The following is a 17,632-nucleotide window of genomic DNA, read 5'->3' on the forward strand; positions in this document are numbered from 1 at the left end:
AGAAAGAGAGAGAGAGAGAGAGAGAGAGAGAGAGACAGGGAGGGTGATGGAGGCTGCAGCGATGGGGTGAGCTGCCATTTTCTGTTTCTCAATCCACAATCTATTCTTTCTTTATTCATCCGTCCTCCTCTGTCGTTGTTTTTATTTTCATGTCAAAGGGATTATTGAGGGGGGGGGGGGGCTCGGGGGGATGGAGGATAAGCGGGAGGTTGTTCTTTTCTTCTCATTGTCTGCTCTCTGCTGTGTGTTGTTCTTCTTTGGTGGATTTGATTTGTGCTGTGTGTGTGTGTGTGTGTGTGTGTGTGTGTGTGTGTGTGTGTGTGTGTGTGTGTGTGTGTGTGTGTTCCTGGAGAGGGAGGATGGGTGGAAGGGGGGAGGCATGGATGATGGAGAGAGGAGGGAGAGAAAATGGCCGACCGGTGATGGAGGATGGAGGCTGAGGGAGGAAATAAAATAAGGGTGGTGATGGTGAAGATGAAGATGATGATGATGAGGAGCAGAGGTGTTCCTCTATTGTTGTCCTTTAATGTCCTCTATTGTTGATCACTGTGTTTGATCTTCACACCACAATGGTATTATTGATTAATTATTGATGATGGAGAAGCTGTTCAACGTGAGGATGTGTGGGAGTTGTAGTTCTCTGTAGGTGACATGTAGTACTGTGTAGATGGCATGCAGTACTGTGTAGATGACATGCAGTACTGTGTAGATGGCATGCAGTACTGTGTAGATGACATGCAGTGTTGTGGTACTACATTTTTGTGTGTGTGTGTGTGTGTGTGTGTGTGTGTGTGTGTGTGTGTGTGTGTGTGTGTGTGTTTCAGTCAAACAGTGACATCAGTGTTCGTAATTGAGAGGGAACATCACATGATGCTGAGACACACACACACAGAGGCTTCTCTGTAGTATGATGATAAAAAGAAGAAGTATTTAATACATGCAGTGAGAGGGAATACTCCTGTCAAGCAGGAGACACTATGGCTGAGATGTGGTTCTTTTCTTCGTCCCTATTGGCCTCTCGAGCCTCCAGTCACGTGTCACCGTAACACCAAGAATACATGGACTTGAATACTTGACGAGGCGATTGGCTGATTGTCACAGTGGATCTCTGTGATTCGCTGATTTACTGTGACGCTCGCTGCCACTGTGAGTCAGCTCTGTTTGGAGTTCAGATGATCTCTGAATGTATTTTTGGGTCAAAGCGACTGATTCAGAGTGAGAGCCACTGTTCTCTGAGTTAGTGCTGAGCTAACGATGTCTAATGAATTACACAGCTGTAGTACAGTCCCACTGTACTCCAGTATTACAGTACTACAGTCCCACTGTACTGAAGTACTACAGTCTCACTGTACCCCAGTATTACAGTACTACAGTTGCACTGTACTCCAGTATTACAGTACTACAGTCCCACTGTACCCCAGTATTACAGTACTACAGCCCCTCTGTACTCCAATATTACAGTACTACAGTCCCACTGTACTACAGTCTCACTGTACCCCAGTATTACAGTCCCACTGTACTTCAGTACTACAGTCTCACTGTACTCAAGTACTACAGTGCCACTGTGTCCCAGTAATCCAGTCCCACTGTACTCTAGTACTCCAGTCCCAGTGTGTGATGGTTCCTGTGTGTTGTGTACAGGTGTGACGTGGCTCCTCCAACATGGCGGCAGCGTCCTACGACCAGCTGCTGAGACAGGTGGAGGTGTTAAAGATGGAGAACTGTAATTTACGACAGGAGCTGCAGGACAACTCCAACCACCTGACCCAACTGGAGAGTGAGGCGTCCAACATGAAGGTCAGTACTCCTGGTACTCACATACTGAACGCAGTACTACTCACATACTGAACGCAGTACTACTCACATACTGAACAGAGTACTACTCACATACTAAACGCAGTACTACTCACATACTGAACGCAGTACTACTCACATACTGAACAGAGTACTACTCACATACTGAACACAGTACTACTCAAATACTGCTCACAGTACTACTCAAATACTGCTCACAGTACTACTCAAATACTGCGTACAGTACTACTCACATACTGCACACAGTACTACTCAAACACTGAACACAGTACTACTCACATACTGCACACAGTACTACTCGCATACTGCACACAGTACTACTCAAATACTGAACACAGTACTACTGAAACACTGTACACAGTACTACTCAAATACTGAGCACAGTACTACTCAAATACTGCGTACAGTACTACTCACATACTGCACACAGTACTACTCAAATACTGAACACAGTACTACTGAAACACTGTACACAGTACTACTCAAGTACTGCTCACAGTACTACTCAAATACTGCGTACAGTACTACTCACATACTGCACACAGTACTACTCAAACACTGAACACAGTACTACTCGCATACTGCACACAGTACTACTCGCATACTGCACACAGTACTACTCAAATACTGAACACAGTACTACTGAAACACTGTACACAGTACTACTCAAATACTGAGCACTGTACTACTCAAATACTGCGTACAGTACTACTCGCATACTGCCCACAGTACTACTCAAATACTGCCCACAGTACTACTGAAACACTGTACACAGTACTACTCAAATACTGCTCACAGTACTACTCAAATACTGCGTACAGTACTACTCGCATACTGAACACAGTACTACTCAAATACTGAACACAGTACTACTGAAACACTGTACGCAGTACTACTCAAATACTGAGCACAGTACTACTCAAATACTGCGTACAGTACTACTCGCATACTGCACACAGTACTACTCAAATACTGAACACAGTACTACTGAAACACTGTACACAGTACTACTCAAATACTGCTCACAGTACTACTCAAATACTGCGTACAGTACTACTCACATACTGCACACAGTACTACTCAAACACTGAACACAGTACTACTCGCATACTGCACACAGTACTACTCGCATACTGCACACAGTACTACTCAAATACTGTACACAGTACTACTCAAATACTGAACACAATACTACTCAAAAACTGAACACAGTACTACTCAAACACTGCCCACAGTACTATTGAAATACTGCACACGGTACTACTGAAACACTGCACACGGTACTACTGAAATACTGCACACAGTACTACTGAAATACTGCACACAGTACTACTGAAATACTGCACACAGTACTACTGAAATACTGCACACAGTACTACTGAAACACTGTACACAGTACTACTGAAATACTGCACACAGTACTATTGAAACACTGCACACAGTACTACTCAAATTCTGCACATAGTACTACTGACAAGAATACTGACAGCAGAAATTTGATTATTAGTTTTGTTAATACTACAGATTATTAGTATTTAAGTACAGAAAGGAACATACGGCTCTCTCTCTCGCTCTCTCTCTGTCTCTCTCGCTCTCTTTCTCTCTTGCTCTCTTTCTCTCTCTCGCTCTCTTTCTCTCTCTTTCTCTCTCTCGCTCACTCTCTCTCTCTCTTTCACTCACTCACACATACTATACTATACTCACACATATATATATATATATATATATATATATATATATATATATATCTGTGTGTCTCTCTCTGTCGCTCTTGCTCTCTTTCACTCACTCACTCACACATATTCATTTATATATGTATGAATATGATATCTATCTGTGTGTCTCTCTCTTTGGCCCAGAATAGACCTGTGGTATTTTTCACCAATCATGAGCCTCTGAATGAGATCCATGTTGTTGTTCAGAGTGAGATGTTTGTGTGTTTGAGGATCTCTGGTTCTCCCAGAGAGGACTCAGGAAACCCGTCAGAGTGAGAAGTCTGTCCTCTCTTCTTCCTCTGTTGTCTTTCTTTCTGATGCCTGTTTTTTGTATTTTACTTCCTGTTGTTGTTTACATTTCTTTATGCTTTCTCTCTTTCAACCATCCTCTGTGTGTCTTTATGTTTTTCATTTATCGTGTTTTGTTCGTGTTTAGTTCCTTTCCAACTTTTCTTGTTTTAGTTTTTCTTGCTTTCGTTCATGTTCTGACTCTATTTCTTCCGTTCTCATTGTTACTGTCTGTTTCTTTCTGTTGATAGTTTTTGTTTGTCTTATTTTCACGTCTGTCTCTCTGTGTGCTTGTTGTCCTTTAACTTGTAGTTTTATTTTTCTTTATTGTCCTTGTCCTTCCTCACACTCACTTCCCGTTTCCCGTTTCCTGTTTCCCGTTTCCTGTTTACTGTCGATGAGCAGAAACACACATGGACAGTGTGAGTAGTATTAGTTTCCATCATGTCGCTGTATGAACGCTGCCGTTTCATCGTGGTGAGTCAAGAAAAGAGGATTTACTCTGAAAAACTAGGCGAGAGACACAGACGGAGAGAGAGAGAGAGAGATTCATGTATTAATATGATTAATATTTGTGTTGTTGTGTCATCGGGATTTTATTTTGTGACTCCCCATCAGCAGACCAGAAAAACACACTTGTGATTTAACACTGTACCGCTTTTATTTTCTTAACTTAAAACAGGAAGTGCTGAAGCAGCTGCAGGGCACCATAGAAGAAGATTCCGGAGAGGCGTCTGGCTCTCAGCTGGAGCTCATCGAAAGACTGAAAGGTGAACAAAGTAAAGGCACACACACAGACATATTTATATATGTATTTATATATACACATACACACATATACATTCTCTATAACCTGATAACTGTGTCTCTTCTCCTCCAGAGATGAGCCTGGAGTCTGCAGGGTTTAAGGCCCGGTCGAGGCCTCCTCTGCCCCCCTCGTCCTCCTCCAGCTCGGCCTCTTCTGGTTCTGGAGCTGGAGGAGCAGCTGGAGGCTCCGGAGCTCCAGGCCCCTCAACCACCACTGGCTTCCCCAGGAGAGGGCTGCCGACTGCGGGCAGAGACGGCCATGACCGCTGCCTGGAGGAGCTCGAGAAGGAGAGGTACTGCTAAGAGTACTAACAGTACTACTGAGTGTACTACTGAGAGTACTGACGGTACTTTAATACTGTAGCTAGTGATTTACTGACTACATTAAAAAATACAATAAAAATGTATATATTAGTACTGTCAGATTTAAAATGCTCTCTCTCTCTCTCTCTCTCTCTCTCTCTCTCTCTCTCTCTCTCTCTCTCTCTCTCTCTCTCTCTCTCTCTCTCTCTCTCTCTCTCTCTCTCTTGATTGGCTTCTCTCTATCTCTGCTTTGTGATTGGCTGCTGCTCCCTGACAGGTCTCTCCTATTGGCTGAGCTGGAAAAGGAGGAGAAGGAGAAGGACTGGTACTACGCTCAGCTGCAGAATCTCACCAAGAGGATTGACAGTCTGCCGCTCACTGAGAACGTAAATACTCTTTTTACACGTTTTTTGTTGTTGTCCCCTCTCTAAATACTACAATACCCATAAGCCCTGGCTGCTCTGGGCGAGGTTTATGCATGACGGGAGTTTTTCTCGTGTCAGTTCACTCTGCAGACGGACATGAGTCGCCGTCAGCTGGAGTTCGAGGCCCGTCAGATCCGCTCGGCGATGGAGGAGCAGCTGGGCTCCTGTCAGGAGATGGAGAGGAGAGCTCAGGTGAGATCACACCTGGAGGCTGGTTCACCTGTGTGAACCCCGACACTCAAACCTGACGTGTGTGTGTGTGTGTGTGTGTGTGTGTGTGTGTGTGTGTGTGTGTGTGTGTGTGTGTGTGTGTGTGTGTGTGTGTGTGTGTGTGTGTGTGTGTGTGTGTGTTCAGGACCGCGTGTCTCGTATTCAGCAGATCGATAAGGACATCCTGCGACTGGGAGCACGGCTGCAGGTAAGCTCACCTGTTCTTTGTTGTAATTATAGTTTTCTACAGAATTTTCAGAAGATTTTCAAAATAAAATATGAAAGAAATGGTTTTTTCCATCCGCTCCTGTCTAAAATAATGCGCTTAAGCATTTTATTTTTTGTCGTCAAAAAGACATTTTATATTTTTCAGGTGAGAAAGGAACCATTTAACGCTGATGGTACTACTGACAGTAGTACTACTTTAAATACTTCTACTACTAATGGTATTGCTGAGAGTTTTAGTGTATACTGATACTGCCACCACCACTGTGCTGTTTCTGCTTGTGGTACTAATACACAGAAAATACACAAAGAAGCCAGAGAAAGAGAGGTACTATTGATTCGGCTAATACTGTAAATACTACAATACTTGAACACATTCATACTAGTACTGCTACTACAAATACTGGTTGGTTTACTGCTGCCACAAATATTACTTCTACTGTTTATACAACAAAAAACTACGGGTACAAAACGGTTAAGTATATAGATATATAGTGAATTGTAAGTCGCTTTGGATAAAAGCGACTGTAATGGTAATGGCTAATACTGTTGCCGTACTATTACAGTACTGGTACTTCTGCACATTGTACTACTATCACTGTAGCTGTGAGTAGTACTGCTAACACTACTGTTAGTACTATTATACATCTTTTTATTTGCCTAAAATAATGTGCTTAGGTTTTTTATCTTTTGTGTAGTCAAAATATAAAAAGCTTTTTTATAATTTTGATTATTGTTCATGTGAGAAAGGGGGGAATATTTACATGCACATAGGGGTGTAACGATACACGTATTGGCATTGAACCGTTCGGTACGGGGCTCACGGTTCGGTACGCATTACAAACCGAACAATAATAATATTAAATTGCTTTTGAAAAAAAATATAGCTGAAATTGGTGGAGCCACTATGCTCAAACATGGCAACCCACCCGACGTAACGTGATGTCCTTCCCTGATTCGCCACGCTCCTATCACGTGACCGGATGTTCACAAACAACAACAGTCTTGATTACCGATCGACTACCAGGTTAATTCAACATGGACAACTGATTACAGGTGTTGTTGACCGTGTTGTCTTTACTAGCAGCTGTTGTTCAGTTAAAGTCCTCATTATTACGGTGGAAACAGCTGTTAATGGAGCGATTAGTGAGCGGCGTGACCAGCGGAGTTATCAGACCTACCGAGCGGCCCTCTGAAGTAACGGTTAGCGGCTTTAGAGAGGACGGACACAAAACGGAGGACTTTCCTTTTCTTATTAATGTTTATCTTGTTCTGTACAACAAGTTAACACACATAAACTATAAAGGAACAAAACATGGATTGCTCTCCAGTAGGACAGAGACTTCAGCAGAGCTACGAGTGAGAACAGACAACGACACTGAGGGAACGAGTGTGACGAGTGTTGATCACATTTATGGATCATAATCTATTACATTTTTATGTGTAAGTGTTGCTTTTAATGTAAATATGAGATAGAGATAGAGCAAGAGCCGCAGTGCTGTAACTAAGTCTGAAAAATAAAACTTCTAAAGCTTTCCAGGAAATGTGTCTGTTTGAGTTTATAGAGGAAGATTTTAGAGAAGATCTTAAGTATCAAACACAACCTTTCATTTTTAAAGACTACTTGAGAGTCTCACCAGCGAGGATTTGGCATTTCTGCTTTTTTGCTGTACTGAAAACGTACCGAACCGTGGCACCACTGTATCGTATTGAACCGAACCGAGAATTTTGTGAAACGTTACACCCCTACATGCACACCTTAAAACCGTCTGGATAGCGCTATGCTAACGCTATTTTATGCTATCGCTAAACCGGAAGAACGAATATAATTGCGTTAGAGCCGGAAGTGATAAAAAAGGGGCGGGGCATCATAAATGTGAGTAAACAGCTGGTGGAGCTAATTCTACAGTCAGGTGCCATTAAGCCACCACAGAAGAAGAAGACTTTCTTTTGAGTATTTTCTGGAAATTCAGTTGTATTTCTCTCTCTCCCCCCCCCCCCCCCCCCTCCCCAGGTGGAGGAAGCTCAGGGGGCGACCGACAGCAGCGGATTGGCCGGAGCTCAGGTGAGCGCCAGCGGCCGGTTGGACCAAGAGGCAGCCAATGAGACGAGCTACTCTGTGCCTCGACGAATCACCAGCCACCTCGGAACGAAGGTGATTAAATCTGCCTAGCAACACAACTACAAAAACTCCTAACCCTCCACCAAATCTGTTCCCCCCTACAGGTGGAGATGGTGTACACTGTATAAAGTTTTGTGTCGCCCCCTACAGGTGGAGATGGTGTACACTGTAAATAGTTTTCTGTGTCGCCCCCTACAGGTGGAAATGGTGTACACTGTAAATAGTTTTCTGTGTCGCCCCCTACAGATGGAGATGGTGTACACTGTAAATAGTTTTCTGTATCACCCCCTACAGGTGAAGATGGTGTACACTGTATAAAGTTTTCTGTTTCGCCCCCTGCAGGTGGAGATGGTGTACAGTCTTCTGTCGATGTTGGGGACTCACGATAAAGACGACATGTCGCGGACGCTGCTCGCCATGTCAAGCTCGCAGGACTCGTGCATCGCAATGCGTCAGTCTGGCTGTCTGCCGCTGCTCATCCAGCTGCTGCATGGCAACGACAAGGACTCCCTGCTGCTAGGTAAGCTAGTTCCCACAGAAGTGAAGTGTTCTTGTCTGTTTCTCACAGGTAACTCACCTGTTCGCTTACATTAGGTAACTCCCGCGGCAGCAAAGAGGCTCGTGCGCGTGCGTCGGCTGCGCTGCACAACATCGTTCACAGTCAGCCTGACGACAAGAGGGGCCGGCGGGAGATCAGAGTGCTCCACCTGCTGGAGCAGGTCCGCCATTACTGCGAGGAGTGTTGGAGCTGGCAGGAGAACCACGAGAGGGGCGTTGATCAGGAGGACAACCCCAGTGAGTGATGTCACACACACACTGACCAATCAGGAGGACAGACAGCAATATGTATATTATGTGTAATAGTTAATGTATAGTGTCAACACAGCGTTTCAAAGATGGAGAGAAATGTTGCTAATAAAGTAAACCATAACTAGAAATGGAGAGATGTTGGGCAACGTGTTCACAGAATTATACACACATAATATAGATATATAATATTTATACTGCGTCTTCAGTGCCGTCTCCAGTGGAGCATCAGATCTGTCCGGCCGTCTGCGTCCTCATGAAGCTTTCATTTGATGAAGAACATCGACACGCCATGAACGAACTCGGTCAGTAGGACCATCAACTGGTTTAATGTTTGACTGGTTTAATGTTTGACTGGTTTAATGTTTGACTGGTTTAATGTTTGACTGGTTTAATGTTTGGCTGGTTTAATGTTTGACTGACTGGTTTAATGTTTGACTGACTGGTTTAATGTTTGACTGGTTTAATGTTTGACTGACTGGTTTAATGTTTGACTGACTGGTTTAGTGTTTGACTAATGTAATGTCTGACTGGTTTAATGTCTGACTGGTTTAATGTTTGACTGGTTACTGGTTTAATGTTTGACTGGTTTAATGTTTGGCTGGTTTAATGTTTGACTGACTGGTTTAATGTTTGACTGACTGGTTTAGTGTTTGACTGACTGGTTTAATGTTTGACTGACTGGTTTAATGTTTGACTGGTTTAACGTCTGACTGGTTTAACGTCTGACTGGTTTAATGTCTGACTGGTTTAATGTTTGACTGGTTTAATGTTTCATCTCTGGTATTCATACCCTCTGTATGGCTGCGGGTTATTTGTCCCTGCAGGCGGTCTGCAGGCGGTGGCTGAGCTGCTGCAGGTGGACTGTGAGATGTTCGGTCTGAGCAGCGATCATTACAGCGTCACCTTGCGGCGATACGCCGGCATGGGGCTCACCAACCTCACCTTTGGAGACGTAGCCAATAAGGTCGGAGGAAAACACAAACATTTACTCATCAATCACAACTCAATCATCACACACACACACACACACACACACACACCTACACACCTCTCTAACTCTGTATCCATTCAGATCACAGCTTCACGTTGTTGTTTTCCCATCAGGCCACGCTGTGCTCCATGAAGGGCTGTATGAGAGCGATGGTCGCTCAGCTGAAGTCTGACAGTGAAGACCTGCAGCAGGTAAACTCACCTGTGTTTAATGACAGTTTAGATTTATAGAACTTCTAAACGCAACTCTGAGCTCATCGCCTGCACGATGGAGGCTTTTGTCTCAGTTTGTCTTTGTCCTGTTAATTGTTTTTTCTAGGTGATAGCAAGTGTGTTGAGGAACCTGTCGTGGCGTGCTGATGTGAACAGTAAGAAGACGCTGCGTGAGGTCGGCAGCGTGCGAGCGCTGACCGGCTGCGCTCTCGAGATCCAGAAGGTAAATAACAACTAATCAACCCTCTGATCACGAAGACGTTACGAGGCGTTTCTTCTCCTGTGTCTCCTGTCTCGATTTACTCTCTGTGGTCTTGATTTTTTCACTTCAAAATAAAAGTCCTTCTCCTCCTATAGAAACAGAACCATCATGACTACAAGTAGAGAGAACTAGAACATGTCTTTAGTGCCGAATAACACAGTTATGACATCAATCATTACAAAGTTGAATTTCTTTGATCATTTATTTTACAAAAATTAGAAAACAATAGAATTTATTTATCCAACATTTACAAGTTTTACCAATGTAGGAAAAACATGGAGGCTCTCCTCTCCCTTCCCCTCCCCTCTCCTCTCCTCCCTTCTCCTCTCCTCTCCTCTCCTCTCTTCTCCTCTCCTCTCTCTCCTCTTCTCTCCTCTCCTCGTTCACTTCCTGAAGTTCAGTCAAAATTTCTCTGATTTGCTGTCACATGACTGTTGGTCTCAGATGAATCAATCATGACTTCATAGTTTCACCGAGGAGCTCACAATTTAATGTTTTTACACAATCTGTTTAAAGCGAACGCTTTATTTGAGAGATTTTAAATGAGAACATGTTATAGATTAAATATCATTTTAAGCTTTGTTTTGATGTTTTCGGACTGAAGTGTTCGTCACACATGATGTGTTCAAGGACTGTCGGAAAGATGTAAATCTGCCGATAATGACATCTTTTACAGCTTCTGGCTGATAAACGGTGTAGTTTTGGCGATTGTTTAAAGAAAACATGTCTTTCCATCCCACCGGCAGGTTTTGGTGTTCAGAGGGTTAAATGTTGTTTTTCTGTAAATCATTCTGAGCTCTGAAATTGGTTCTTCTGCAGTTTTTAACTTTGTTTCTTCTTCTTCTTCAGGAGTCGACTCTGAAGTCCGTACTGAGCGCACTCTGGAACCTGTCGGCTCACTGCACAGAGAACAAGGCGGACATCTGCGCGGTGGACGGTGCTCTGGCGTTTCTGGTGGGAACGCTGACTCACCGCAGCCACACCAACACGCTTGCCATCATCGAGAGCGGCGGCGGGATCCTCCGCAACGTCTCCAGCCTCATCGCCACCAACGAAGCGCACAGGTAAAGAGAGTCGGGCCGCTCACCTGAAGCAGCGCTGTCATTATTTCAGACACTCCAGCCGTATATCCGCCAAACACAAAGCCTTGAGTCAGCAGTGAGGGAACATTATGGATATAAATGACCAGGGAGTCATGTGATCTATTACACAATTTAACCTTCATAGTGTGAAAAAAAAAAAAGTTTAACTGACGATTGTCATCGGCCTCAGAAATTCAGAATAGTAAAATATATCTATATATATTCTATATATATATATATACACACATATACATAAGTATAAGGAGATGTATAATAATGTGCTTAGAGCTTGTGTTTACATTTTTACAGATTACATGTTAACACATCACGATAATGTTATAATTTCAGCCAGTACTCATTTTCACTTAGCAGAGCCTGAAGGCATCATAATGTAACGGAAGTGAACCTCCTTGGTTAGCTGTTAGCGGTGCTGCTAACGTTACTAGCTCTCCTCCTGTTGGTTTAAACACTGATTGGTTGTTTACAATGAAACATTATCAGAGACTAGAAACACATGTTCTACTGAATACTGGAGGAGAACCATCGTCAGGAAAACTTTATTTACACTGTGATGGTTAACGGTAAAACTTTATTTACACTCTGATGGTTAACGGTAAAACTTTATTTACACTGTGATGGTTAACGTTAAACTTTATTTACACTCTGATGGTTAACGGTAAAACTTTATTTACACTCTGATGGTTAACGTTACACCACGAGTATAAACCATCAACATTCGCTGTGTGGATTAAATTCTGAAAACTCATGGCTCTCTTCTCCCTGTGTGTTGTCCTGCAGGCAGATCCTGCGTGAGCATGGCTGCCTGCCGACTCTGCTGCAGCACCTGAAGTCCCACAGTTTGACCATCGTGTCCAACGCCTGTGGGACGCTCTGGAATCTGTCGGCCAGGGACGCCAAAGACCAGGAGGCATTGTGGGAGCTGGGAGCCGTCGGCATGCTGCGCAACCTCATTCACTCCCGGCACAAGATGATCGCCATGGGCAGCGCCGCCGCCCTGCGCAACCTGATGGCCAATCGGCCGGCACGCTACAAGGACGCCAGCGTGGTGTCGCCGGGCGCTGGCGCCCCGTCGCTGCACGCTCGCAAACAGAAGGCATTGTTCGAGGAGCTGGACGCCCAGCAGCTGTCTGAGACTTTCGACAACATCGACAACCTGAGCCCGAAGGCGGCGCACAGGAAGGGGCGGGGCTGTAATGGCGCCGGAGGAGGAGGAGCTGGAGGGAGCGCGACACGCTCGTACACCAACACGCCGGTGTTGTCGAGCCCGAAGAACGGAGATGGATCGAAGAGGTCGAGTGAGGAGGTGCCGTACGCCCGGACGGTGTTCCCGCCCAGCGTCCGAGCGTCTAGCGACAGCCTCAACAGCGTCACGAGTGCCGACGGGTACGGAAACCGCGGCAAGACGAAACCGTCAACGGAGCCGTTCTACTCGTCCGACGAGAACGGAGCCAACAAGTGCTGCGTCTACAGGAAGTACCCGGCCGACCTGGCGCACAAGATCCGCAGCGCCAACCACATGGCGGACGATGACGGCGCTGAGTTGGACACGCCCATCAACTACAGCCTCAAGTACTCGGACGAACAGCTGAACTCTGGGAGACAGAGTCCGAGTCACCGCGGCAGTATCGAGAGCGACGAGGACGACGAGCTGGATGCCCGGCTGAGGAGGAGGAACAACGGCGGTGACTCGGCGGCAACCAGCAGCCGCGTAGCATCCGCCGCGCAGCCTCGCTATGTTGTTGCAGCGCCAAATTCAAACTACGGCGGTGACGCGGCGGTCGAGCAGCCAATCGACTACAGCCTGAAGTATGGCACCGACGCCGCACGAAAACCGCTGTTCAAGCCGGAGGAGACTGCCGCCCCCTCCGGCCCACCTCCTCCGTCGTCCTCTGGCAACAAGCTCCGCCCCCCTCCTCCCCCAGCCAATCGGACAGTACCAAAAGGCAACCAGGAGTCGACGCAGACGTACTGTGTGGAGGACACACCCATCTGCTTCTCCAGAGGCAGCTCGCTCTCCTCACTGTCATCGTCGGAGGAAGATGAAGATGGTGATGTCATCGAGAGGAAGAGGAGAGGTGGGAGGGGCGGCGGCAGTAACGATTACCCGACACTTCCTGTCAGCGAGAAAGACGCACATGAGCATCAGCAGAGGCAGCAGAAGGAGGCGGAGAGCCAGACCGCCACTGCTGCCGCCGCCGCTGCCGCAGCAGCCGCCGCTTCCGCTCCCTCCTCACGAGGACGACGTGGTCACCATCACCATCACGGCCACGCCCACCACCATCACCACCACCATGTGACGTCATCATCGGGCGCCAGGACTCCCAAGAGTCCTCCGGAGCAGCCATACGCTCAGGAGACGCCACTGATGTTCAGCCGCTGCACATCGGTCAGCTCCCTCGACAGCTTCTCCACGTCCTCCATAGCCAGCTCCGTGCGCTCCAGCGAGCCGTGCAGTGGCATGCCGAGTGGCGTGGTCAGCCCCAGCGACCTGCCCGACAGTCCGGGACAGACCATGCCGCCGAGCCGCGCCAAGACGCCGCCGCCGCCGATTCCTCCACCGACACAGAGTGCCAAGGAGGAGGAGAAGACCAAGAAAAAGAAGGACGAAGAGGAGAGCAGCGCGGACGTCCTGCTGCACTTTGCCACAGAGAGCACGCCGCACGGCTTCTCCAGAGCCTCCAGTCTGAGCGCGCTCAGTCTGGACGAGCCGTTCATCGTGGCGGAGATGAGAGGGAATGAAGAGGAAGAGGAGAGAGGGAACAAGGAGAGGAAGGACGAGGAGGGGGCGAAACCCATCCTCGACGAATCTGACGACGACGAGATCCTGGAGGCGTGCATCAACATGGCCATGCCCAAGTCGTCACGGAAACCAAAGAAACAGCAACAAGCAGCGCCAAGGAAACCCAGCCAGCTTCCTGTTTATAAGCTCCACCCACCTCAGAGTCGTGGCCAATCGCAGCAGAGGAAGGACGCGCCTCCGCCGTCGGAGGAGGTGCCGAGAGTTTACTGTGTGGAGGGAACGCCGCTCAACTTCTCCACCGCCACCTCGCTCAGTGACCTCACCATGGACTCCCCGCCCAATGAGGAGGCGGCAGCAGTTGCTGTCGCAACTGTAGCCCCGCCCACCTCCGGCCAGAGGAGAGGGGCGGGGCTCCCGGAGGGCGAGAATGGTGACGACATCCTCGCCGAGTGCATCAGCGCTGCCATGCCCAAAGCCAAACCCAGAAAACCAATCAGAGCGTCGGTGAACAGCGAGCACCTCCAAGCTCCTCCTTCGGTCCCGCCCCCTCTCGCCCTGCAGCAGCAGCAGAAGAAGAAGCCAACGTCGCCGGTAAAGCCGATGCCCCAGCGGGCGGCGTACGGCATCGCCAAAGCAAAACCAGGGTTTGCCTTTGACTCGCCACACCACTACACGCCCATCGAGGGCACGCCGTGCTGCTTCTCGCGCAATGACTCGCTGAGCTCGCTGGACTTTGATGAAGACGACGGGGGCGGCGGTGGAGAGAAGGACGAGGAGAAGAAAAAAAAAGAAGAAGAGGGCAGGAAGAGGAAGCAGCAGACGGCGGCTGTTTTCCCTCGAACGAAACCGGCGACCAACGCAACGGAGTCCGACGAGAAGCAGAAGTTTGCCATCGAGGACACGCCCGTCTGCTTCTCCAGGAACTCGTCTCTGAGCTCTCTGAGCGACATCGACCAGGAGAACAACAACAAGGAGTTCGCTCCGCCTCCCGAGAAGAAAGATGGCAGCAAAGCAGGAGGAAAGTCTCCTCCTCCTGCTCCTCCTCCACAAGAGGAGTTGAAGCCCCGCCCCCCTGCGGCAAGCTGCTACGCTCCCAAAGCGTTCCACGTGGAGGACACGCCCGTCTGCTTCTCCAGGAACTCGTCGCTCAGCTCGCTGAGCATCGACTCGGAGGACGACCTGCTGCAGGAGTGCATCAGCTCCGCCATGCCCAAGAAGAAGAAGAAGGCTGCAGCCACCGCCGCCGCTGCCGTGGCCACAACACTTCCTGCTTCCAAAGCCGAGGATGACATTTTGGCCGAGGAGGAGCCTTCGGAGGCGCCGAGAAGCCCCGCCTCCCCTGACTCAGAGACATTCGATTGGAAGGCAATCCAAGAAGGTGCCAACTCCATCGTAAGCAGCCTGAACGCTGCAGCCGCCGCCGCCACGCCGCTGTCACGCCAGCCATCATCGGACTCCGACTCGGTTCTCTCCCTGAAGTCTGTGGGCTCACCGTTCCGCCTTCCAGCAGCCAATAACAACGCAGAAGAAGAAGGGGAGGAGAAGGGGGAGGTGGCGATGAAGCGAGGGGGGAGGATCCTGAAGGGTGGAGAACGCAGCACGCTGGAGGCCAAGAAGAAGAAGGAGGAAGTGGAGGAGGAGGAGGCGGCGAAGGCGTTGAAAGGCGGGAAGAAAGTGTACAGGAGTCCTTTCACGGGGAAACCGAGGGCAGAGCCATCTGCCAGGGGGCGGAGCAAACCCAGAGCGGCAGCCGTGGCTAAACCTCCGGGAAGCAGCGACGGCACTGACAGAGGAGGCGGGTCTTCTCGGGACTCCACGCCGTCCCGCTCTTCCTCGGCAGCCAATCAGAAAGGAGGGAAGCTGCTTCAGATGCCGCGCACGGCGTCTCCAGGAAGTGCGTCATCATCGTCGTCTTCGGCCTCAAGACCGGCCAAACAGAGTGGGCCGGCGAGGAGCGGTGGTAGTGGCGGTGGTGGCGGAGGCATCCCGAGGAGCGAGTCGGCATCGAGGGTCGGCGGCTCCACCGCGGCCAAGAAGCAGAAGGCTGAGCCAGAGAAGCCAGCGCTGGTCCGTCAGTCGACCTTCATCAAAGAAGCGCCGAGTCCGACGCTGAAGAGGAAGCTGGAGGAGTCGGCGGCGGCGGTGACTGTAACGGCGTTAGAGTCACCATCCAGCCCCGATACGCCGCTACCGTCAACGACCAGGAGACACGACGTCAACCGCTCGCACTCCGAGAGCCCATCACGCCCACAGGAAGTGACCTCATCGCGGTTCAGCCGCACGGGCACCTGGAAGCGGGAAAGTAGCAGTGCTGGAGGAGAAGGAGGCGGGAGCAAACACTCAACGTCGTTGCCGCGCGTGGGGACGTGGAAGAGGACGGGGAGCTCGTCGTCGGTGCTGTCGGCATCATCGGAGTCCAGCGAGAAGGGGCGGAGCGAGGAGGAAAGCGGCGTGAGGTCCCAGGGAACGTGGAGGAAGGGGAAGAGCGGCGGCGACTCATCGGCCGGACGCTTCTCCGACAAATCAGAAGACGTGTGGGTCCGTCTGGAGGATTGTCCCGTCAACAACCCGCGCTCCTCCTCTTCCTGTTCGGCTCGCTCTCCCACCACCAACGCCCCGCCCGTCATAGACAGCCCCGCCCCCTCCAAGATACCCTCTTCCTCCTGCTCTTCTTCTTCTTCTTCTTCCAACCTCAACCTGCGCCGGAGCTGTGAGAGCCTCGACGACAAGCCGCCGCCGCCCGAACGCCCTCAACAACAACAACAACAACAACAACAACAACAGCAGCAGCGCAGTCAGCAGCGGAGCGGCGCCGTGGCGGCTCGGGTCAGCCCGTTCAACTACACGCCGAGTCCGAGGAAGAGCAACTCTGATGTCACCGCCACGCCCCCCACCACCACCACCACCACTACAACATCATCGTCTTCGTCGTCGACAACCCCCACGAGACCTTCGCTCATCCCGACCCCCGTCACTAAGAAACGGGAGCCGAAGGGCGGCGAGGGCGGCGGCAGCGGTGGAGAGCGCGGCTCGTACATCGTGACGTCGGTGTGAAAACAGGAAATGGGAAGAAGACTCGTAGTTAGCCACAAAATGGCCGCCACAGCTGGGACAGTTGACCGAAACGGAGGAAGTGTAAATACATAGGAAGAAAAAAACGTCAGAAAATGTTTGTTTGTGAACCGAACTGTACAGGAAGTGAGTCTGTATTTAAGTGCTAGCCCCGCCCCCCTCACCTGCTCTCTTCCCCCCTCATTGGCTCCTCTCACCTGCCAGTCAAGGTTCTTTATTCGATGAGAGAAAAACTTTAAAAATGAACTTTTTATGTTTTTATACCACTAAAAATGATGAGTAGCGCTTAGCTTCGCCCCTTTCTGCCTGTGATCCTGCATGGCCCCCGACCCCCCCCCCTTAACGATGACAGTTACCATGGTGATATAACAATGATAATGATGATGTTTCTGCTAGCTGTAGCGTTTTGAAGACAATTCTGCTCTTTCGGAAGTTTTCATGCTTTTTTTTCACGGAGTTTGGTTCTGAAAAAAAAAACACGATTTTGCTCCTGTCGTCGGGTGGAAATTAATTTATTCTCTCCTTTTGGAGA

General features: G+C 49.0%; 1 protein-coding gene across 4 annotated transcripts; it reads left to right on the forward strand.

The window, feature by feature from the left end:
* Positions 1-4: 4 nt before the first annotated feature.
* On the forward strand, positions 5-17,617 carry LOC137890815 (adenomatous polyposis coli protein-like). 4 transcript variants are annotated; one of them, XM_068735048.1, is made up of 16 exons: positions 5-66; positions 1,642-1,797; positions 4,501-4,597; positions 4,699-4,918; positions 5,206-5,314; positions 5,432-5,545; positions 5,709-5,771; positions 7,803-7,943; positions 8,253-8,430; positions 8,505-8,705; positions 8,927-9,022; positions 9,545-9,684; positions 9,825-9,902; positions 10,030-10,146; positions 11,035-11,249; positions 12,066-17,617. In XM_068735048.1, the coding sequence occupies exons 2-16, from the start codon at positions 1,663-1,665 to the stop codon at positions 17,080-17,082; spliced, it is 6,921 nt and encodes a 2,306-aa protein (XP_068591149.1). In that variant the 5' UTR covers positions 5-66; positions 1,642-1,662; the 3' UTR covers positions 17,083-17,617. The 4 variants fall into 4 exon arrangements, with proteins under 4 accessions (XP_068591149.1, XP_068591150.1, XP_068591152.1 ...); XM_068735049.1 differs by having other exon boundaries at positions 4,501-4,588; XM_068735051.1 differs by lacking the exons at positions 5-66; positions 1,642-1,797 and adding an exon at positions 4,279-4,295.
* The last annotated feature ends 15 nt before the right edge of the window (positions 17,618-17,632 follow it).

Source organism: Cebidichthys violaceus, unplaced genomic scaffold, assembly GCF_023349555.1.
Source record: "Cebidichthys violaceus isolate CVI_PGR_0920_01 unplaced genomic scaffold, fCebVio1.0.p SCAF_694, whole genome shotgun sequence".
Lineage (NCBI taxonomy): Eukaryota > Metazoa > Chordata > Actinopteri > Perciformes > Stichaeidae > Cebidichthys > Cebidichthys violaceus.

Coding starts and splice junctions, on each gene's coding strand:
- LOC137890815 (XM_068735048.1), top strand. CDS start 1,663: ATGGCGGCAGCGTCCTACGACCAGCTGCTGAGACAGGTGGAGGTGTTA. Junction 5,546..5,708: donor AGATGGAGAGGAGAGCTCAG/GTGAGATCACAC, acceptor GTGTGTGTTCAG/GACCGCGTGTCTCGTATTCA. Junction 10,147..11,034: donor GCGCTCTCGAGATCCAGAAG/GTAAATAACAAC, acceptor CTTCTTCTTCAG/GAGTCGACTCTGAAGTCCGT.